This window comes from Lathamus discolor, chromosome 2 (assembly GCF_037157495.1).
Source record: "Lathamus discolor isolate bLatDis1 chromosome 2, bLatDis1.hap1, whole genome shotgun sequence".
Classification (NCBI taxonomy): domain Eukaryota; kingdom Metazoa; phylum Chordata; class Aves; order Psittaciformes; family Psittacidae; genus Lathamus; species Lathamus discolor.
In genome coordinates, this window is record NC_088885.1 from 108,363,197 (window position 1) to 108,387,542 (window position 24,346).

The 24,346-nt window shown below is 38.8% G+C and overlaps 1 protein-coding gene across 3 annotated transcripts in view; it reads right to left on the bottom strand.

The window, feature by feature from the left end:
* Window positions 1-1,817: 1,817 nt before the first annotated feature.
* Window positions 1,818-24,346, bottom strand: part of ARHGAP28 (Rho GTPase activating protein 28) — a 72,084-nt gene continuing 49,555 nt past the window's right edge. For all 3 annotated transcript variants that reach the window (XM_065668025.1, XM_065668026.1, XM_065668027.1), the window contains 12 exons: window positions 21,782-21,869; window positions 19,630-19,787; window positions 15,844-16,009; window positions 15,638-15,729; window positions 14,239-14,316; window positions 10,896-11,058; window positions 9,366-9,448; window positions 7,904-8,101; window positions 6,718-6,861; window positions 4,696-4,850; window positions 3,961-4,025; window positions 1,818-1,989 (listed from right to left, as the gene is read on the bottom strand). In XM_065668025.1, coding sequence (XP_065524097.1) covers window positions 1,898-1,989; window positions 3,961-4,025; window positions 4,696-4,850; window positions 6,718-6,861; window positions 7,904-8,101; window positions 9,366-9,448; window positions 10,896-11,058; window positions 14,239-14,316; window positions 15,638-15,729; window positions 15,844-16,009; window positions 19,630-19,787; window positions 21,782-21,869 — 1,482 coding nt within the window. In that variant the 3' untranslated portion in view covers window positions 1,818-1,897. The remainder of the gene's footprint in view (window positions 1,990-3,960; window positions 4,026-4,695; window positions 4,851-6,717; window positions 6,862-7,903; window positions 8,102-9,365; window positions 9,449-10,895; window positions 11,059-14,238; window positions 14,317-15,637; window positions 15,730-15,843; window positions 16,010-19,629; window positions 19,788-21,781; window positions 21,870-24,346) is intronic.

Sequence of the window (24,346 nt, forward strand, 5' to 3'; positions counted from 1 at the left end):
AAATTAAAATATTTCAAAATGTTACAGTTTTTTTATCTCAAGAAGGTAACGAAAAAAGATGGGATCTGCCCTCTGTAGACATTATTGTTGCTGGTAAAATTACTGATTCAGTGTTGCGTTCTCTCACGGAACACTACCAGTGAAAGTTATCTACTGGAGAATGCTTTGAACCAGAAGTAGCGTTTCTAGAATGTGCAAGCCTTCGTTGCACAGCTTCAGCAGAGCATCACAAGTTTTGGGCTTTCTCTTCAGGACAGTACTTTATGTTCACCTGGAGGACTTGGTTCAGAATGCTTTTACACTGTTACCTGGTAAACAGAGCACTAGCTTCTGCCTCATATGTGTGTCCAGATGAGGAGCAAAACCCACTGCTGAGACTCTTGAGTGAGTTCATTGTGCAATACCGTCACCCGCAATACACAGACACTGCAGTGCAGTCGAAGGCATTAGTTCCCATTTTCTGCATAAGACAAAGATGAAGAAAATACTTGCTATTTTCCAGAGACTTGTGATTTCCTTACTCAACAAACATGCTTCAGTTCTGTAAAAGTATAATCCAGAACAAAAGGGTTAGGTGAAGAATAGTGCTCACCCTTGTGACTGGCTACAGACTAGGCATACTGTCTTACATTTGCTATGCTTCATTCCCAATGCAGTTGTGGCTCACTGTTCTTTCACCAGCCTATGTGTTTTCATAGACTAGATGCCATCTGTAAAAGGAGCTGCTATTTGCTATGTATTTGTAAAACCCCCAGCACAACTGGGCCTAGTTTGGCTGTAGTTTTAAAGCCCCAATGTGTAAATGTTAAATGAGGGTGTTAAATCCCTCTGCTTATTGGAAGCTTTTTCTTCTCTATTCTGTATTGTACAAGATCTGGACAAAGATCTCTCATTTCAATGCATCTGGGTAGTATAAAAGTTGCTTACATCTTAAAGCTAAAATAGACAAAAGAAAAATAATTAGGTTACAAATTAAGAAACTATAATGTTTAACAAAAAAGGTGATGGCTGTAAGTGGCACCATTAACACATGTATTATTATGGCATTACACAGGCTTAAATTTGAGAGTATCAAGTAAAAGATAGAGCCAGGGGAATATGCCCTTTTCACGCAGCATTTGTCTCCCATACCTTGTGTATGTGACAGGGGAAGGAGGGAGAAAATGGTTTGTGGCTCTACAATTGCACACAGTAATGTGATCCAGACAGAGTTTTGGAAGACTGGTAGTAATATATACAGTGGTACATGGTGAACATACATGGAGCTGTATAGCTGTTTATACAGTACTTCTTCCTCCTGCCTCCCTCCTCCCCCAGCATCAGGTATTCATGAGGACTGACTGAGAGACATAAATATTGCAATAATGCACACTGTACAGTTTTACTTTCAGTAGAAAGGTTTGATTTTGTCACACAGACATGTCTTGGCACTGCTGCAGGTTGAACTCCTCTCTTCGATGCTTGACAGGTACCTTCTTCTCTTCAACATCTCTGTGACACTTCTGTGTTACACTGTGGTCTATAGTGTTTCATACATCCTTGGATGCTACTGGATTCTCACAAAATTGAAGTTCTAACACCAGGTCAGGAAATGAACAATTCCGGTTGTTTTCTGTGCACCGTACCTTGGTCTGTCCTCCTTAATTCCTGGGCTAACTGGCACAAGTGTAATCCATATGAACGTGTAACTGATGTGACATTTTCTGATGGCCCAGAAGTTGGAGTGATAATGCTCATACCAAAAATAGTACATGGCGACCATCAGTTGGACAGTATGGCAGGAAGGAATGATGTCCTGTAGCTACCATTTTGTTTTGTCTCCGGCAAGAGCTTCTTAAAATGACAGTCATCACTCTTGCCCGTTTGGCTTTTGTCCAGTACACCACAGCCTTCTGCTTCAGCTTGCCTTTGGTTTTATCACCCATTCTGCCTGAGGGTTTGCACGGTAAACATCTAACATGTATGCGTCTGGATCCAAACAGTGTTGACCTGAAACGGGAATCCACAGCATGAATTGTAGCATATTCTGAGCACATTAGTTTATGGGAAAGGATCATAGAATCACAGAACAGTTTGGGTTGTAAAGGACCTTAAGAACATCTAGTTCCAACCCCCCTGCCATGGGGAGGGATGAATGGTGTTAAAATGTCCTTGAATACATCTTTGACTTGTACATAGGCAGCCTAGTTCGGTGTGTCCAGCTAATACCTCGCCTGCATACAGGCAGGGGCTTTGGTAAGTTTGCAAGTGATTTTACTCACTGAGAGTCATGAATTCAGTTTCACTTCCAGGCAAGATGTCCTGCATTAAACTGAGTTATGGACGAGACATTTACTCAAATGGTGAACAAACATTGTGGTTTCTTTAGAAGCATTAACAACACTGTTACTGTAAGTGCCACAGTATGGGGAGGGGGGGGGGGGGAGGGTATTTCTTTGGATTTACTGAGATGGAATTGCAACTCTCTGACTTTGTTTCTAGACTGTTTTTAAATTCTGAAAAATGTAACTCTGTAAACTGTATGTTCCCATCCAGCTAGGGTCTTGCAAAGAAATACTGGGACTACAGCAGTTGCTGTTTTTCTGGTTAAAAAATGAAAGTCCTCCTAAGTATGGCCATTTGAGGGTTTTGCTAGGCGGTGAATGGGAATAAGAGTTGGGTGGCTGGGGAGTCCCTGCTGCCTTTGCCATAGGAAGAGGCATTTGGTGCCTCTTAATTACTTTATTACTTAATTGAGCAATAAGACAATAAATTCTTGAGTTAAGTTGATTTGTTGGACTTATATTGCATTTACACTGGGTGATAGAGCTGTTTAACTGGTGAGGTTATATTGCTGTGGCACAAAGGATTATGGTAAAATTTTTGTACAGTTACTTGCAAGGTCACTTGGGTCCTAATGATTTTACTCAGATGAAAGCAATATAAATGAATTAGCGCATAATAAGTAGCCTAAGGTACCCTGAAAGTTGTAGGACTATAAAAATAATTTTAAATGAAGATGCAAATTAATGTCTAGATTTTGGAAAGAGCGTGGTGGGAATACTCTAGTTTCACACAGCTTTTAGGATCTTCTCCTATTTTAGCATTGGTTGGCTATCCTGTTCAGCCAGGCAAAACAAATAACTAATCAAATTTAGCTTTGTATACCTTCAGTAATAAAGACATTTTCTTCTGGACTGCTGCTGAAGCAAGGCTGTGATATTTTGTGATGATTTTATAGAAACTGTTTAGAACTGAATCTAGAAGAATTAAGGCATAATCTAATCAGACAGTTGACAAAAGACTCCAACAGAGCATCCAGAGTTTTAGTGTGAATAGAGAAAGAAGAGAGTCAGGACTGTGCAATATCGAATTAAAACCTGGGTTTTGACCTTTAGGCCCAAAACTTGTGTGGCAAGCCTATGTTGTTATTACAAAAATATCACTGCATGAAACACGGAAGAAGACAAAATCTGCAAGGAATTTACAATTTAAATAAAGCACATGGATTAGTATGAGTATATTACACACATATATGCAGGGGCTGAATTCTCAATTCTGCGTGTTTTCTTTGGGGGAGGTTAACACTTAAATACAGAAAGGAAGAAATACGTCTTGGGAAAAGGCTTGACAGCGAGGTGGAATGTGCTTGCAAGAAGACAACTAAGGGTCTCTTAACCATGGAAAAATTCTCAATTATGAGAGTAAGAGAGGAAAGTGAAAGGTCGGATGAATTTGGCAAGACTGTAAGGGGTACTGCGGAGATCAGCCATCAGGTCACTATCCCCTGCAGGGTGCCCCTCCAGTCACACTGGAGTCAGAATAAATTGTTACATTGATTTTAACAGCTTTTGGGTCAGGTTTCTTTCCCGCAGATGGATAGGGGGGTAGGAGAAACCCAGCTGTGTGAAAATAGCACTGCCTGAGGTCATGAAGGAGGCTACAGACATTCTGAATTGAATTTTCAAAATGGAGACGTACCTATATTTCCTCCAATTTCATGTAAACTTTGGATCTGGCCTCTCATGTTCTGTGATGATCCGTGGCTAGGATGGAAAAAAACTTTAGTTTGTCTTTCTCTTATAACCACTGCTTTATCAGCTGCCATCTATAGTATGCTAAAAATTGGTATTTTTGCCCCTATGAACTTACTTATCAAAAGAAAGGACTTCTATCAGATGGAGCACTGCAGAATACTGAATCTGCTATAGAGATAGATTATTGTGTTGCAGTTAAATAAACCTTCTATTATTTATTTCATATTATTTATTTAAAGAACAGAATTACTTGGTAACATGGAAAGACTTGGCAGGAAAGACTTTGCAGAAAAGACTTTGAGATACAATTTAACATTTCTCATAACTGTTAATAATCATTATTTTGAAAAATGAAAAAATAAAAAAAAAGATAATATTTTATGGGCAGATGTAAGACAATCCCTCTGGGTTCCCTATGCAGTGAATCTATAAAATGTATATTTTTAGTAGTGGCATAACAGAGCGCAGATTGATTCTCTATAGGAGCCAATTATTAAGTACTATATGAAGAATAAAGTCAGTGGTTACAGTTTCTTTGACCAACACAACCATAAATTCGCAATTTTGGATTAGAAAAAAAGTTCTTGTAGCACAATGAGCATTTGAAAAGGGAACAATCTATTCATTAATGGTTCTGACATTATTGTTCAGGAAAAACAAAATGTTCTGGTTTACCCACCTGTTTTCACAGTGGAATCGAGCCAGGATGTCTTTGGCTTTTGTTTGGCTATTGAGTTGAATTGCCATAGACACTTTTGAATGCAGTGGAGCATAAACTCTTATCACCCCCTCGGGTATGTCAGACTGCAGGTATGGGGGAAAAGTGACAGCTCCCTAAAAACAATATTCAGTAGAGTAAGTCTAAGGCAAATACTGCTTTTGGTCCATTCAGAAACAGTCTGCAATTCTTTTTGAGTTTGCTTGCAAAAATCACTGTCCTGGACTCGATTATTCAAAAAACATATTTACAGTAATACAGATGCAAATTTGTAGGTACTTTATAACAAAATACAACACAAAGATCAAATTTTTTGGCAAGTATTCCATAAATGCACATAGAACAAAGTAAAGCCCTTAAATTTTAACTGCTTACAGTAATATTGAGTCAAGTTGTTATCTGATATTTTAAAAATCGTTTCTGTTCACATTGATCAGTGAACCAACTACCTATTTAAAAATACATAAAAATTATTAGCAGTATCTACTCTTCCTTTCAAAGATGAGATTCTCCTGGGACATGAAGATCCAGCTCTCTGTTTCTGCTTCCTATGGCTTGAACTAGATTGAAGCGTATGTACAGTAAAATATCAAAGTACCATATGGTTTCTGTTAATTTGAAATTTGACCTTGAGTAGGGTTCAAATGATCATCTATGAAGTTTATGCACTCTTCCATGATTAATGGCAGATAAACCAATTAGCAAGATTTGCATTCCAGTTCTAATCCAGTTAATACCATGCTGAGCAGAGCACAATGGTCTCTCCAGTCTCTGTCCCTGTGTGATTTAGAATGTCTGAGACTTGGGGATTGTGTTAAGTGCTCTCAGAATTCAACTTAGTTATCCAAACGGGGTTCACCTCCAATTTACCCTTCATATTTCATCTACCTGAGATAGCTACTCTTGTTTTTATTAGATGCAAAGCCAATGACCATCAATGAACTTCTCTTCCCGAAGGTGCAATGACTGCAGTAATTGACTGTCCTCAGAAGCTCTCACTGTATTCATTCCAGGGTGAATACAGTTTTGAAACACAGTAGTCTACACCACAATTTTAAACAAACATCTCTCTCCATCTGCAGCACAAATGTGTGCCCTACCCGCAATATATTTCAGTCAGTACTGATGAATAAATTCTCCAAAAAGCTGGATTAGCATGGATTTACAATTCATGCATATGATTTCTTTTAATTTTTTCCTCAGACATTCCCTTCTGCATTTTCTCTGTTGTCTGTATTAGGTGGCTTCTTCTCTATTGTTTGTAATCTCTTAAAATCATTCTTTCTCAATTTCTGTTTTCTGTTGTTTCTCAAGACTATTCTTCAATAACTATAGAGACCTTGACCAGTTCTTTTAAACCTGCATGGAAGACTCTAAATACTTTCTCTCTGGGTTATTAAAGGTAGATACCACATGGAAAAACTACATATAAGCTGTTATAGAGAGCGTATATGTTGTGCATGTGTACACAACCTGCTTTGTTGCCCAAATTGTATGTTACACCTAATATGTAAGTAAGTTACTTTTAGGTGTATTGAAGTAGCAATACCCCAAGCAAGTTCCTAAGCTACATATGTAGGCAGTAGAGAAACGTTGGTGGCTTTAAGACCTCCAAAGGAAGATTTTTTGTGTCAGACTTCCCTAAGTCTGAACTGTACCTAGAGCTCTTGTAATCCTCAAAAGTACCCACCTCTCTGCTCTGACTATTTCAATAACAAGAACTACTTAAGCATTTAAGATTTAGGCCCAGTTTTGATGTCTGTTAGGCAAACTGGAAATTATTCTGCCTTTCCTACATTTTCTCAATCAATTCCCAAATCTTTGTCTTACCAGGATGTTGGGCTGGAAACTCGTATTTCAAGCTAGCTCTCAAATCAGCTTATTTTGTATGTCAAAATTTCCTCCCCCCACCTCCAGAAGCTTTTATGAGGTAAGAAAGGAGGGAGGCTGGCTAAAGCTACACTTGATAAGTTTTTACCACACCTCTGGTCTTTCAGGTCTCTCCCGTTCCATGGTCTTTCTCCTCAGAAGTTTCCTTACTCCTTTGTCAAACATCAGCTGCCTTTTGCTGTTGTTCATTGCTGCTTCATTCATTTTTCTCACTTGGGAAATCAGGAAGGATGGGACCTACATGGAGGAAACCAGGACTAAGAACATACAGTATTTTTTTTTTTTCCTAAAACTAGTGTTGGGGCTTTAGAAAGGCACCAAAATTTCAGCAGTGAAAGCTCTATTCATTCCCAGAGAGTACATGTGATTAGGAGGTCCCTCTAACAATTAACCCAGTTATTCCTTTGGTGAAACTGTAGATCATCTTTTATACCATGTGAAACTTTTAGTGTTATTTGCAGTTATAGGAACTTTATTATGAGGTAGTCTTTGCAATACCCATCATACTCTCCCTCTGTTTGGAGGGAAGGAGCCAAGACTGTCATCTTCATGCCAACCTTCTGAAGTCCAGCAGGCAGGACACACTTTTAGCCCATATTATTATGGACTGTATTTTAAGCAGTCATTTAATCTCATTCATAGAATCAAAGAATGGTTTGGCTTGGAAGGGACCTTAAAGATCACCTACTTCCAACAGCCCTGCCATGGGCAGGGACATCTTCCACTAGACCAGGTTGCTCGAAGCCCCATCTAATGTGGCCTTGAACACTTCCAGGGATGGGGCATCCACAACTTCTCTGGGCAACCTGTTCCAGTGTCTTATCACCCTCACAGTAAAGAATTTCTTCCTTATATCCAACCTAAATCTCCTCTCTTTCAGTTTAAAACCACTGTCCCTTGTCCTGTCCCTATATGCGCTGTAAAAAGTCCCTCTTCAGCATTCTTGCAGGTCCCCTTAAGGTACTGGAAGACTGCTGTAGTGTTTAAACATCTCACCTAGGCATCTAGATTAAATCATTCTCCTGTGTGTTCTTCTGTACAAAAAATGGTGTGGGATAGGTACCTCCATAGGGCAATTTGTGCTAAAATTAATGTCTTAGGTGAAGTAAATCTCTGCCCAGAGGTTCTGTTACCTTATCTCATTCTAGATCTAGAAGACTTCAGCCAGTTTTCAAAGAATAGCTAACTTTCTTATAGGAAGATCAGTTTACTCTTATTTATGCAGAGCAAAATACTTCTCTGTATTTTGAGCCATAAAGAGGGAACCAGCATTACTCACTGTCCACAGGATGTCCTGGTACCGAATTAAAAGCCGCACAACATGCGCTGTGGTGGCAGCTGCTTGCATTTCTTGTTGGTTTGCCCGTTTCCCTTTGTAGATGAAGAGGTTTGGTGCAACAATCATAGAAACATTCCACAAATTCATTTTATTTTTTCCTTCATTAGCAACCACCTTCTTCAGGAACTGAAGAAAGGCCTAGAAAAACAACACTTGTTATTCTGAGTCTCACAAAACACTTCTTAAATGCAGCATTTTCAAACGTACAACATGCTTGTCTCGAAAGCTGCTATATTTGCACTTGGAGGTGAAATTTAGGGGGTTTTGCACTCTAGTTTGGTTTACTGATATTTGCTGGCACAACCACCTGTGTCAATCATAGAAGAATAGTGTTATGAAAATATACACTAATAAATTATTTATCACTTGGAGCATAATCCAAAATATGTAAGTCAAGTACAGTGTCTGTACTAAGGCTCTGAATCCTGTAGGAGAGGAACAAGCATTATGATTGAACAGTTAATTTCTTCATAAACTTCAAGGTTCCCATTTTGATGTATCTGCCCAAGGCTTTTTATATTACAATCACCAGGGTGATCAGCCTCTCTTCGAATGTACATCAGTCCCATATGTGATGTAATATGAAGATTTTCTGCCAGCAGCCCCCAAACTTGTATTCTGGGATAATGAAAGCAAGATGGGCTCAGTGGTTGCTCATTGACGTCAGTTCTTGACAAAGGAAAATAATTTTCTTTTTGGGTGTTTTATTTAGAATTTCGCTTGAGTTGACTGAATAGGACGGATTGCAGCTGTGGTTAGAGTTGGGGTCTGCCAATGAGTCCATTTACAACACTGTCCTGGTTTCAGCTGAGATAGAGTTAATTTTCTTCCTAGTAGCTGGTGCAGTGATGTGTTTCAGATTTAGTATAAGCATAATGTTGATAACACACTGATGATATAAGTTGTTGCTGAGCAGTGATTACCCTAAGTCAAGGACTTTTCAGCTTCTCATGCCCTGCCAGCAAGGAGGCTGGGGGGGCACAAGAAACTGGGAGGGGACACAGCCAGGACAGCCAACCCAAACTGGCCAAAGATATATTCCATACCATATGGTGACATATTCAGCATATAAACTGGGGGCAAGCTGGCTGGGGGCCTCTGCTTGGGAACTGGCTGGGCATCGATCAGCAAGTGGTGAGAAACTGCATTGTGCATCACTTGTATGTTCTAATTCTATCATTATTATTATTGTTCCTTCCTTTTCTGTCTTATTAAGCTGATTTTATCCCAACTCATGATTTTTATTTTTTTCCCCCCAATTCTTTTCAAGGAAATGACAAAACTCACAGATGAATCATTTCACAGCGCAGTGTCTGATCTCTGACTCTTAGAAAAAAAAAAAGGTGTCATTTAAAAGTCAAAAGCACCACAGATGGCAGGTGGTAGCAAATTAAGAACTTACCTTGGCTGTGTCTCTGTTGGCTTCAGGAAGCAGCATGATCAACAGATGCAAAGCTTGTAGCTGTAACTTGATCTTGGAGATTTCTAAGAATATGAATAATTAATATTTTTGAAATCCCTGTTGCAATAGTTTCTAAAAACTCTGTTGGTCAGCAGCTCTAGAAGCACAGCAAACACTGCCTGGTTGAGACCAATGTGTTTAGGTCCATTTTCCAAATATAAAATGAATTCAATGAGTGGGTTTTCCCTCATCATTTTGGGTCTTTATCATGAGGGGGTGACAAGGCTTTCTATTGGCAAGGAGCCAGTAGTTTTCAGTACTAGAGAGTTTCTCTTTGATATGATGGTCAGAATATGCTGCAAATGTGGAACAAGTATTTTCCCCCTTTTAAACTGAAATGGGAACTTGTTTTCAGAAAGTTTTCAGACTAATGTTATTGAGTAATTTGATGAAAACTTGTGCCATTGGAGTGGAGATTGATCACTTACAGCTTAAAAGGTGTTTGTCGCAAATGTAGCACTCTAGATAAATATAGAGCTTTGTCAGTTACAGACTCCATCATGTTTTCACAATTAGTATATACTGTTATTTTGCAATGCTCACTAGAAGAGCTAGGGTGGAGAAGATAGGAAGAAAATATCTGTCATTTGCTTCCACTCAGAATGACTGAGTTGTGGAGACAAAAAGAGTGCAAGATATGGACAGCATGTCTGTGTAGGGAGCAAAGCAGACACCTCCTGTTTAGTCTTCTCCTCCAAACTGCTAAGTGATGGTGACTGCGCGCAGTCTGGGGCTCACAAGGAGCACACTCAGGTATGTGAAGGGGTTACCTCCTGTGTGCTTTAAACTACCTCATGGAGACAGTGAAAACTTGGCTGCAACCAGGTCCTGTTTTCTGTACTGATTTGCATAATAAATTTACCATCCTGATAGTTTTACTCTGTCCTAGCTCAAGTGAACTTACAATGAAATCAATAGGTATGGCAAGGTACTATTGCATTCTTCCTGGAAAGGAAATGAACAAAATGTACTGAGAATGAGAGGCTGTATGTACACTGAAAACAAAACCCAACTGCCTGACGTTTTCTGTGATCACATATATCTTTGTACAAATATTCTGACCTCAGCACAAACCTTCAGAGAAAGAAAACAGATCCAACAGAATATCAGCTAAAGGGCAGTGACTTGACTTTACCTTACAGAAATTTTCATTTGTGAATTCTATAATTCGTGAGAATCAGGGTCTAAACGTGAAAGTCATTGCTCAGCTATTTGCTCACAGGTTTCCAGTCTTTCATTAAACTGTTATGTCATTCACATGAGTCTGTGCTATTAGCTAAATGCAGAGACTGTTTTCCATTTGAAAATGAAAACTTGCAGAAAATTTAAATGTTTAGGCAATGTACTCTCTACTGCAGAGAGAGAAAAAAATACATGTTTTTTTCTCTCTACTTCAGAGAGAGAAAAAGGTGTAATGTCTACTATTGCATTTTATCTAGATGAGTCCATACTAACTCCATTTCCACATACTTTCGACTAGTGTGATGAAAGCAGGCAGATATTCTACTGTGAAAAGTGGGCTTGGGAGTTCTCTTATAAACATTTTCAGCAGTCCTGCTGCATCATTATTTCGTACTTGGTCCCAGTCAAAAGTGTCTTCATAAAATTTTGCCTCAAGTTCTTGATGGAGATTCTGAAAGATAAAAGGAACATCTGACCTTTAATCATTGCTTCTGACCTGGCAGTTTGAGATCACTTCAGAAATCCCATTACAAACAACAGGCAGGTTTACACTGCAATTCAATTAAAGTAGCCCTAAATTACTATGGTCTAAGTACAGCTGCATGGAGTTCAGAGCAGGTTAACAAGTCAGGTTCCTGGGGATACTTTGCAACCCACGCTAAATTTGGTTTGCTATAGCTACATTTCTGCCGGCAACCCATTTAAACAATTTGAAAACAAGACAATTTTGTGCAATATCTTAGATGGAGTAACAGAACATTCAATTAAATGGGATTTTTAGCATAAATGTTCTTTTGTTTTAAAACACTCTCCAGGTGTTTTGACCCCTAATTCACAAAGGAGTGACATTTCTTCTTCAGTGCCAGTGAGTTTGCTAGATAGTCTTCTGGCATCTGAGTCCATGGGTCCTGAACAAATGGCTTTAACTCCAGGTCTTCCTGTCTTTACAGAATCACAGAATCACAGAATCCCAAGGGTTGGAAGGGACCTCAAAAGATCATCTAGTCCAACCCCCCTGCAAGAGCAGGATGCTTTCTTTCAGATTAGCTATAATTAGATTTGATCACTTCACAGAAAAATAGTAGTATCAAACCATTACTGTCAGAAAACTTCCACTTAATGCATACACACACACCAAAACCACAAGAGAGTAAGAGAACTAAGACAACAGATTATACGATTTTGGTGCCCATTTCAGTGCCTATTTCAACCTCTTGTTCTTCAGTGTTAGCATCTTGCTCTGTAACGGAGGTCTATTTAGTTATGCAGGGTAGCTAATCAGTGTTTCATACATGAGTGTGAATTGCAAAAAGTACTCAGTGAGGTTCCTAATAGGAACAGAATTTAGCTTCAAACCCAGATCACTGCTTGGAAATGCAAGTTCCTCAAAAATTTGTTGGGTTAATGAGCTTGAAAGGTGAAATTGTATTATAAGGACATCCATAAATAATGCAGCTTTCATAGTTATTAATGGCCAAACACTGCCTTATCCATAGGAAGTTTGTTGCTAGTTTTTGTGAGACCATTTATGGCAAAATATATCTGTAGGTAATATTCAGGTTTCAGATCATGTTTTTGTCAAATGTGCCTTAATATTATGCAAGAAAATTTAGTCCTTTCAGACAGAAAAGCTTCTAAAAATGAATTCCATTTACCATGTCTCACACGAGTGGGAAGAAATTACGTATCAAATATGGTCACACATAATTAAGTGGAATGGTTGGCACAAAAGGAAATAGAAAGTCATTCAGGATTTGGTATATAATGTTACAATCTCATTCTTACTATCACATTTTACTGGCTGTAATCTGGCTATCTCAGCTTCCTCTATATTCGCAGCCTTTTCACATAATCCGTACAAACACCTGGATTAAATTCTCTCTTGGTAACTGACTGGAAAATGTGGAACAGAAATCCTCCCCTCATCAAAAGCACAAGAGGACAGAAAAGCTACTCCACATTTTTCTGCTGAGAACTGAGGAAAAGCCATAGGAACAGAAAGCAAGATATTTGAAACATAAGCATTTTATATAATATATATATATCCACAGGGGCAAGCACATATGTACATTTGATACTCCCATATGCACCTAAGTATTTAAAAAAAATGTTTTCTCGATTTTTTTTTTTTTTTAAATATGACTGATCCTACATTAGACTATCATACAATTTTGGTTCACTGGAGCTGTTGTTACAAACTAGATTACAGAGGAAAACTTGTATTTATTTCTTCTATTCTTTGTTTTATAGAAGAGTAACCTTTAATCACTTCCATATGACTTTTCTTTCTCCAAACAAAACTGAAATGAAATTGGAATGCTCTCAAATCCTAATGTCATAATAATGTATGAAGGCTTTGAAGGATGAAATCTGGATCTGCTTTGAAAAACCCCTCTCTCTTGCTTGTTGGCTTGTTGGACAGACTTAAGTGAAGCCAAAACTCAAATAATTTAAAGCTTTCATATGGCACTTTAACTTACCACCCAGTGTACATATAAAGTCATATCTCACAGCAGCTCCCTGGGTATTGGCTGTAAATAAGAAGTGAACAAGACACAGTGCAGTATATGCAAGGAATATGAAAGTAATTCAATTAGAGCACAGCCCTGCTGTGTAATCTCCCCGGAGAGGCTGGAAAAAGTTGAGATTGTGTGAAATAATGCTTTCAGTATTTGTAGGAAAAAATGAAGACTCTGAAAAGCATAGGCCAAATTAGGAGCTCCCTTTGTCAAGATGTAGCACTTAGCAAGGTGCTGGATGCTTTCCTCAATCCAGAGAGACAAAGGGAGCTGTAAGCTACTGCCTATCCTTGGTGCGTTTCATGGAATGCCACTTTTTCTTGTTCAGTCATTTTGAGGATCCCCAGCCTATCAACGTTTAACAATCCCCAACATATGTATGGCTGCCACAATGCAGAGACTTCCTGCCTTGGAAAACAAGACTAGCCTTCCTGAGGGTGAGAAAGTGGGAGTTGGATGCACTGTAAGAAGCTTGTTTTCCTAATTTGCCTCTGTCAAAGGCTTCCAGCTCCTGGAATCAAGTTAGTCTGCAGAAACAATTGCAAGCATTACTGCCCCACAGTGTCAAGTTATTGGGTACCAACTTTCCTGTGTTCATAGCCTGCAAATAGCCTGTGAAAATGCAGTACTTGAGGCTGCCAAACAGTGAAGCAGGCCAAGTTTCTCTCACTTGGAACATGAAATTGTAAGATCACAGAAGATAAATGAGAAATAAAATGGCATAAAGGTTAAACTGACATAGAATAAGATCTTTATCTCAAGTTCACTTGGTTTAGTAAATCTGGATTTATGAAATAAATTAAAACAGAGATAAGATCACAGCAATTTTGGACGATAGATATAAACTGAAAGGATCCCTCAGTGTTTACTGGAGAAAAACTGCATTCAATGTCAAGTCTGTGCTTTATGTAGAGTATTAACAAATGCAAAGCAATAGACCACATGTTCTGTGATTTATTGATTCCCAGTAACCAATATGACCTTTCACTTGTAGGAATAGTAATGCTGAGCTACACGAATCAGTATTTATGTGCAGCGTGAATTTGTGTGCGCTGTATTGTTTTACATAGAGTCTGTGGTCCAGGAGACAGAAAACTGGCACAAGCATGTACCTTGACTCTAGAGGCAGATCCAGGCACGCGTAGAATTCCTTCAGTTTCTAAACCTGTTTCCTCAAGCTTCAGCAGCAACTAAAAAAGAACCGACAAGACCCAGGAAAATACTCAGAAGCAGTTAAAAATTCTACCTATCAATCTAAGTATCCTTGAAATTAATTCGAAAAAGATCTATTTCTATGCAATTTACTAATGAAAACAAGCCAGGTCATGTAAATAAACCTTTCTAATTGTTTCTTCATGTTCCTGACCCTGAAATACAGAGTGTGCAGAGTACGGAAAACCAATAATGCAACAGGCCCCTCTGTCCTTGATTTGAGATTTGGCACTGCTACAGAACAATTAACACATAAATGTATTAATAAAAGGGCAGATACACTGGGTAAAACACAATGGTGTTTTGAGGGAAAATTAACCTCTGAGAAATGTTTAAGTCTTTCCCCAAGGAGCACAATGGAAAGGTCTTATAGATAACATACATTTCTGGGAACTGAAAACTCAGATTAGAACTGAAAACTCAGATTAGAAAATGATCCCAGGATATTTTATTTTGAAATTTTTGTGAATAGAGGAATAGGCTTTCCACTCTAATTCTTTATTAAAAAAATAAATATGCTTTGATTTAATGTAACTTAGAACAAGAAAAAAAAGATCATTTCCTAGCATTTATTCATACAGCTCTAGGTTTTCACCACCATCTCTGCTTCCTGACCCAGCTTTTGGATCTTTCTAATTTCCCATGGTATCTTGACAGGAGAGCTGATTGCAAAGTCATGTAAATATTCAAGTCATGCCAGTCTTTACCCTGACACTCCACACCACTTTCTCTTTTGTCAGTATTTGCAGGCAAATTTGTTGTCATTTTGAGATCATGTGAACCTGTGTAATTGTATGCGTGCTTGTGTCTGTGTACCTCCAAGACAGCCACTGGATGTCATTGTACTGTCAAATGACTTACATAAATGACAACTTGTAATGCAAATCTCAGTGAGAGGATACCACTTTCATTCTGGAAATAATAGCTAAGCAATACCTACAGTTTATGGGAAATTAAAACTCCTGAGACAACTCACCTCTGCAGCTTCTGCACACAGACACAATTTTGCATGGCTCTTTAATGAGAAAGGGAAACAGCCAGATATATGTTTCCTGAAGTTTCCTGTATGGTATGATGTAGTTACAGAAATTGAAAGGGGTCCCCATCACAGATAAAACACACAAAAGGAGCAAATTTTGTCTTCTTGCCATAAGGCTTTCAATGCACAACACACAGACAATCTGCAGACACCAACTCTGTAAAGCCTGCATCTTCATTTATCTGATGACTCTTTTTAAGTGTCAATGCAAGTAATGGAAAAGCAAATCTTAGTGACAGAGCAGGTTGAGTTACACTCACTTTTTGGAAGATGAGGGGAACTTTTATTCCAGGAACCTTCTTTTGATCATTCTCCAGCAGTACAGTGAGAGGGACTCCGAACAGACCATTTTCTTAAAAATAATAACAACAAAGGTGAAAAACAGGAAACACAGCCCCGTACAGGTCTTCTTTGCAATGTTGAGCGGCACCCAGATGGCTGCCATGGGGATGCCACAGCACGATACCTCGTCCCCGCACCCTCTCTGCGCGGTTCCTCTTCAGCTCCACCCCCAGCGCATCGTAGAAAGCAGTTAGCTCAATCAGGGAGAGATAGCGAATCTTCTTCATGTCTTCAGGAGAGAGGTCTCCAACCTCTGTCAGTCCAAACCGGCTTTTCCGTACAATGAATTTCTACAGTAGAGATGAGTTGCATCTTTATTTTCACAAAAATGACGGGAAGTGATATTTTTTCTTTTGAAAGAGACAACAGTATGTGATAGGTAGTAATATTAGGGTAGATGGATAATACCACAGAGTTGAACTACAATACAGTATATTGGTCCAGTATGTTGTTGTAACTTGCATCCATCTGAAACATAAAATCGAGCTTCTTGCCTATCATGTTCCCTTGCAGTTTGACTAGTAAGTGGTGTTGGAGCAGTAGTATTAACCTCATTGCCTGTACTCCAGCTGGGGCAAATGAGCTTTGTGCTACTTAAACTTTGCCCAGTTTCATCAGGATGTAACATTTTTCTCTGTTTCTGCCTCCCCCAGAGTGTCTTTGAATGCTGTTGAAGTAGCTGACACATTTCATCATGGAAATGGTTGTATACCAATTGTGTGTGTGTGTGCAATGAATCCGTGTCTGCTTTGCATATTACTATTAACTTATGAGGTATTATAGGAGAGTTCAAACTAAAGAGCTGAGGAAAAACCCAGAAGCAAAATCACTTAGTCCTGATGCCAACCTGCCATTTGCTGGTAGTTTTAATTACTCAAGATGCATTTAGGCTTAGAAACAGGACTCCCAGTATCTAAGAAATAATTTATTTAAGTAGGCCTGAACTAAATCATACTTAGTAATCAGGGGACATGTGAAGATGTTTACATATTTTAGAAACTGCAGTGTTGTGGACCAGACCCAGGAATGTTGAGTCATGACAGAAGCATTTATACAAATGTCAAAAAGAACAAATACCCATCAGTTTTTGACATAATTTTTAGACATAATAACAAAGTTATACTAAACCCCAATGCTTTTCAGAGAACTGTGGATCTTTAGTATTGTATGGTTTTTCAACTTAATTGTAATTTAAACCAGTAATTGAGAGAGGTATAAATAAATAACATTACAAATTGTCTCCTCCCTTTAGGGAACTGAGTGGAAACACAGCCTTTAATAATGTTTTGCTTTGGGAGATTTCAGCCCAGTCCTCTCTTTTTAAAACAAATTTGGGCTCAATAGGTCATTTTTAGATGAAGCCAGTCACACAGATTAAGAAAAATGAAAACGAAAAAAGGATTAAATTTACACCAGATTTCAAATGTAAGAGAGAACAAAGGACATCTAGATCGTGAAGGTTAGGACTTCCTAAATCACATTGTACATGGTCTTTCAATAGAGATTAATCAAAACTGGGGGAGACGAGTGGAGGGGACGTAATAACTAATTTACGTGCTGTCTGGGGCATTTTAGACTAGAATCTTCCCTCCCTAGAATGCAGCAATTCCACTGTGACTTTTACGCTGAGACTTAATGTAACAAAAGCTACACAGAGGATGCTCTTCTGAAGATGCATAAAATACTAAAGAAGTACCTATGCATTTTAGCTCCAGTGATGCAAAAAAGCAGTCAAAGCACAATAAATAATCTTGAAAATAAGAAAAAATCACATATATTTTCTGAGGTGAAAGAGAAAATGTATGTCTGCCAAGAAAACATGGCAAACAGTCCAAACCGAATTACAAAGTATAGCTACAACAATTTTCCATGGTGGCGGGTTGAGTCCTAGGATCACCATGATCTGATGCACTGTTAACACAAGGTTTGGGGTTGGGCCACTTTCTTCTGTCTTGTGTCACAATTTCCCTGTGATTTTTCTTATGAACAGTCACAACATGCAGCAGTGAAGGAGGCCAAGATATTCTGAAATTAGATTACTAATATTTTGGCTAAGGACCATGTCTAATATTGTGTGATATGTTGTTTCTATATGGAACTATACATTGTCCTAAGATGGGCCTGAAATGCTTACTGACTCTTAGTTCTCTAATATCTTCAATTAAGTCATGTTGATCATAGTCCCATGTTGGGGAAATTATGTGCAACCATATGAAGATAGTGATGTTGCGTTTGATCTTCTGGGAGCTGCAGGAGATGCTCTATTTTATGCTATATATGATCTATTTCTGTGCATCTCAGTATATGCTATCCATGAAGCTAATTATATTAGTGTGTCAGACCTGCTCTGGAGAAAGTATGATGTTGTGTAGACTTCAGTCTGGCCCCATTGGCCCACTGTGAGGAAGGAGAGTCAGTCCTTCAGAGTGTAGGTGACTGGCATTCTGTGTAACAAGAGGTGATTTTTTTGCTGGGGCCTGTTACTGCCAGAGCTAGTAAAAAGCTAATATGATAGTGACAGCATGTGAAGTAGGATAACTGCCAATGTCAACAGCTGCAGTTCTTGACTTTATTCAGAAACTCTCTGTCTGTGATGACCTGGCATATTTCTCATGGACTCTTCCGAGCACAAAAAATGATGTCCTGCATGCAAAATAGTTCATTTACAGCACAATACTGTCCTTTTCTAATATTAACTAATTATGCATCTCACAAGTCCGAGATAATCAATGTGGCATCTTCTTTCCCTGTTTGTCATCAGTTTCCCTGCTATATCAACTGGAAATTGTCCAAGCTGTTGCAGAGAACAATATACATGTGTGTGCTGTAGTGAAGGCTGTGGTCCTAGGTTTGCTATTACATGGATCAAGAAGGAACCTTTGTTTTGCCAAAATCATGATGAATGCAGAGATATCCTTACTCTTCACAGGACACCAAATTATCCCCACTACACAAAACTCAGACACACTAAAGCTCAGGAATTTTACACCAGTTATAATCTACTTGGTGTTTATTGCTCCTTTCAACATGGGAGCTTACTTCTGCATCTCAGGTTATTCTTCCTTGGTGGTGCCTGAGATGGACAAACGAATAATTCTTAGAGAATTAAACATCTGTGTGGATAGCAACAATTTCAGATTAGTTCAGGACCTCAGGACATCATAACATTCAGGAAATACTTCCAAGCAATTTACAGCTATTTCATACATTTCACTGAAATTATGGTATCTGAAAGCACAAACCTAATGCTCCAGTTTTCAAGTAATGGAAGCTGTGAGGGCTGATGGAAATAGAAAACTGACTTCCTTGGCTTCATGAAATAATTCCAGATAATGACACAACTGATCAGTTTATGTCTGGTTGGATGATATGATATGGTATGGTGTGATAAACTTTCCTTTAATCATTCATGTAGTATCTCCTATAGCGCAATTGCACTGAATAATGATTGCAGGCAATCAGTACTGCTGCAGGACTAAGGCTTGCTTTCCTCCCTTCATCTGTGAAGCAATTTTAAATCTATGTGTTAACAAAGGCAGATAATCTGTGGGGGAATAAAGTAGGAATACAGGCCACTAATGAAAATGATTGCTAGTTTTAGTGCCAGTAACTGGTCTTTATTTCTTTGTGAAAAATGTGTAGATGATGCAATATTTGTGGACTGAGCTACACATATTCATCTGGTTCAAGACAAGTTCAAGTCAAAACCAAGCTTCAATATCCAGGTTAACTTTGGTGCCTCTCTGGGAATCAGTCAGAAGTGGTAGGCAGGCACAGCAGGCAGTCTCTAAATCACTGCAGAGCAAACGACAGCTAATGTCTTAACAGATTCCAATGTGCTGGGGATATAAAGCAGGAAATTACTGCATTAAAGAAAACAATTGAGGAAATATGTTGAGAACAAACTTACAGGCAAAGCAGAGTCTTCCTTTTTGAACCTCTGGTTTTTTGGCCATTCTTGGTTTTTTGGAAGAACTGTAATGGATTCTGAGAAAGAAACCTCATAGGAGAGCTCTTCTGTTACAGATGGGCTGCCTTTATCTAGTCCACAGTCTAGACAGCTATTAGCTGAAAATAAGGGAAATTATATGTGAATGCTGAATGTATGCCTGCATTTAGTACAGAGACATTAAAAAAGGGAACCAAGATGACAAAAATCTTGAGAAAGTAATAAAGGAAGTGCTTCAAAGAGGAATTTCAGTTTAAACCACAGCGTGTTCCTGTTTTGTCTGGAGGAAATAACCCCTTAGAAATAAAATCCCTATTTTCATTTTAGATTATTTAACTTGTTTCTTTTCGTGAGAAAGATAGTCAAGCTGGAACTTCCTGTTTATCAGGAATTATCAAGTTTTTATACTCCATCCTTGTCTACCCAGGCCAGCAAACTGTGGTGGCGCTTGTCTAATGAACAATTAAAAATAAGAGTTCCTGACAGAAAAATACTGTTGACATGGTTTCTTAGGTTACTGTTGACTTACGTATAATTATAAGACATTGTGCATATATTTAACATGTTCACATATGTGTATTATTCACAGTTGCTAGTTTAGGTTTGTAGCACCAAAACAGGATACAATGTACAGACTTCCAGTTTGAAAAACACTTTACTACTGGAATTTCTGGCAGATATTGCGAAATGCCTTACTGCTCTACTCTGGTTTAGTCACCTCCTGAAATTAGTAAATTCCAGAGGAAAATTTTTGAAATCAGTAAAATCAAGCACAGAGATACCCTATTATTATGAAGTCCGAAGTATGATAACACATGTGAGTTCCAGTGTTGCCAACTTTTACGACTGATCTTTCACATCTTGGTACAATTGTTTGGTTTTCCTTAAAGTCCAGGTACTATACACCCAGGATTTGGAACCAAATCATAATTTTCATTGGAAGTGAAGTAAAATTTCAGGCCCCAGGACTGCAGAGAAGAGTTTACTAACATGACGCAGGTGCATTCACAAGCCATGGAAATCAGAAAGTGAATTAAAAATCATGACATGTTTTGTAAACGAGTGCTTGCCCCATGATTTTTGAATCACTGTATTTACAGATATAGGGACTTAAAATTTTGCAACACTGTTTTGCCATTTTGGCATGAAAAAGCTCTGCTTTATTAAGTGGCTCCTGGCTTCTAAACTGTAGCCTTAGATGTTACGTATTGGCCAAGCCATTTAAGACGTTTTCCATCTCTCTTTCCGCCCATGGACCTGGGACCACAGATCGTCCATGGTACCCCTGGCCATTTGGTTCCCCAGCTGTTCTAATGCAACTTTTTGAGGTGCAGAGGTATCAGCAGGGCAGCTTTTGCAACCAAGGAAAATGTTTGTGGCAATACAGGTAAGCATCTAAGGTTCTGGTTTAGAAACTCAGAGGGGTTGGAACTCGATGATCTTAAGGTCCTTTCCAACCCAAACTGTTCTACTATTCTATGATTCTATTAATATCCATTTAGTTAAGCTCTGAACAGTGGTGACGGGAAGGGCTTTCAAAACAAACGAAAAGCCTTCCGTATTCCCATGGAAGGCTGCTAACAGTTATACAGACACTGAGCAGAGCAGAGTTATCATTTTCATTGGCATTGCCAGCCACTGTCGGAGCAAAGTGTTTAAGGGATGTCCAAAATAACACCATTAGTAGATCAGAATAATAAGGCAGAAGCAGAAAAATTATAAATATCCAATACTACAGTTTCTGCAGTACTGGAAAAGTAATGTGAAGGAAATATGCACCTCTCTCGTCATGATTTGCAACAAGAAAATATACTGCTGTCATATTTTGGACAAAATCTGGACCATATTTTTAGAGGTTATTTTTACATTCACAGCCTTGCAATGATCAGTACTTTTTGGACACTGATGCCTCAAGGGCAGCAGTCTGTGTCTGTCCAACACTGCTGTTGAATGGGAAACTCTGGTTCCTGCATGACAATAAGCTGACAATGATTTTAAGGAGATATATGCAGTAACATAAAAGAGGGGACTAACCTCTGAACCACAAAAGGATCTTTCTGTCTATCATTTTCCTAGGAGGAAGTGAACACTGGTTACATGTTGGCATACTCACAGCTAACTGATTTCCAAACTGGCTTCTGCCCAGGAAGCTGGATACCATTAGAAGGAACTGGTGACACTGGAACTGTCTCAAATGTGGGCTGATAGGCAAGGAAAAACGATCAGACTGCAGTGAAGGTAAACGTCTATGGACAGAAACTGCTACAGTTCAAGCAATCATTCTCAGCTTACACTCTTTTGCCAAGTTTAAACAACCTGTTGTGATTCTCCAGAGTACATTTTTCATAGCCAAGTCTGAGAATTAATCTTCCCGAGGCTGCATAGATTTGGATTATGTTGAGGTCAGTAATATTGCAGCTCACTGTAGCTAATGAGTCTTGTCCTATATAATGACTGAAATTAGCCAAGTAAATTGCTGTACATAATTGTACTAAGTGAAAGGTCCTTGTCAAATTGTAATCTATCCTGCTTTTAATCATTTTGGCAACAAATCTTTCTGAGGTACTCTCTGACACATGTTGTATATCTGCTGCTTCCAAGCACCTGTCAGAAATCAAGCCGATCACTGACTTTCAGGATTTGGACACCAACAAATTGTTGGACGGCTGTCCTCCCATAGGCTATATGCTAACGCTTTATCAGTGAACTGCAAAAAAAAAGTTTTAGGAAAAAAAACCCCGACCTTTTCTATAGTCCAGTTAGTTTCTTTCCCCTCCAGAAATCATTCTGCACTGTATGAAAATGGGGGAAGTGTGTGTGGCACAGCAGAAAAGGGACTCAGAAGCCCAGGGGATGACTTTGAAGCACTGCCACCTCTTCTTGGCACCTTGTTCTGTGTCATTCTGGGACTCATAAAGACAAATCTGAGTGTTTATGTGTACACAGGGCAGTAGCAGCTCATCTGCATTTTCTTGGGTAAAAAAAAGACAACAAACCAACAAAGCCAGGAATTGAAAAAATGCTCTGAAGGATACTCAGTGAAAATAACTGTGTCCCAAACCAGTTTCCCAGTTTCTTATTTTCCCTTTTGTCCTCTGAAGCCTGGTGGGAGCCCTTGGAGCTACCCCTTTGTGAAATCTGCTGCCTCACGCTCTCTCTAGCCATCTATCCACCCCTCCCACTGGAGCTGCTCCAGCTCTCCATCTGAACCTGGCCCCATGATCCCCCAATAGCTGCTCTTTAAATTGCTCTGTAAATTGCTAAATTGGCTGTTTATCAACAAGCAGCAATGCCTCAGGGCAGAAATTTTGTCTTTCCCACTTGTAGCCAATGCACAGGAGCAACATTCAGGCTGCTAAAAAATGTCAGATATTCAAAAGACAGGCAGCTCTTCCAGTTGGAAGCCTGAAATAATGTTGCAGTTGTTTTATTCAATCTTATCCTCTGAGCTATTTGGGTAACAAAGTCAAATGTAACATGAATAAAATCTCTCCTGAGAGAGTCCATTCAATGGTCCACAAACTTGATAGCAAACAGGATTTGAGTCACATGGACTTCCTTTGCTAGAAGACTGTAAGGACCATTGATTTTTCTAAAAGGAGAACTGTGGGACGTTTTTGTGATAAAATCCTATAACATTTACACAAAAGGTTTTAGGACAATAAAAAAAGCATTACAAATTTCAGACGGGAATATGGAAGCAGAGGGGATGGTTAAACCAGCCTCAGCAATTTGGGAAAATCAAACATAGAAGTAATTACTCTGCTGCTTAAGGTCCAGATGGAGAAATTAGTGGAAGCAACTGGCTCATGTACTTTCACTGCTCAAAATGCCTGACCCTGTGAACAGTATCAGAATAGATTTACAGTGAGTCAAGTTTATTAAGGAAGAAATCCTTCCAGCCTTGTTATACAGATGAAATCAATAGTGAAGCAGCTGCAGTAGCCAGGTTTTGTTAAGCATGGTGAAGCTGGCAGAGGGGAGCTGACAGTACAACTCTGCTTCACCACCCAGCAGTGCTTGCAACAGTCTGCAGCCTGCTTTAGCTTGTGGCAATTGAATAACGTGAACCATATACAGTATCAGGGGTAGCTATTCTTGGTCTCATTTCCCAGCCTCCACAGTGAGAGTGTATAAAGAAGCCAAATCTATGTCTCTTTTGTGAAAATCTCTTCCAAACAGGACCTCTCCTCTTCCCCGTTTTGGTTTTTTTTTTTTTAGATCTTAGGATAATATGATAAAAAGAAAGGAAAGACTGGGAATAAAACCATTTTAATGCATGAATTTTAAAGATCCAGATTATTTCTTCAGTAAAAAAGAAGATTAAAAATCTTTGGAAGCCTGTGTCTTAATGAATGTGAAAGGCCAAGAGTAAAATTATGTCTTTAACTAAATTGGAACAGCTTTATTCATTTGGCTGGGGCTTCAGCAAAGGCAAGACTCATATCCTGATTTCTGACTGAAAGTGTTTCATTAGACAGTTCCCATTATCCAGTACTCAAAGTGAGCCCAGTCTTTACTTGCACAATATACACAGGAATTTCCAATTGGAAGAGGAAACCAGAAGAGCAAGAAAAAGATGGAAATTAAGTAGACAGCTCTTCAGTAGCTATCCTTATTGTAGAGGATGCAAAACAAAATTGTTGGAGCACCAAAGCAATCAAATTCTATCATCAGT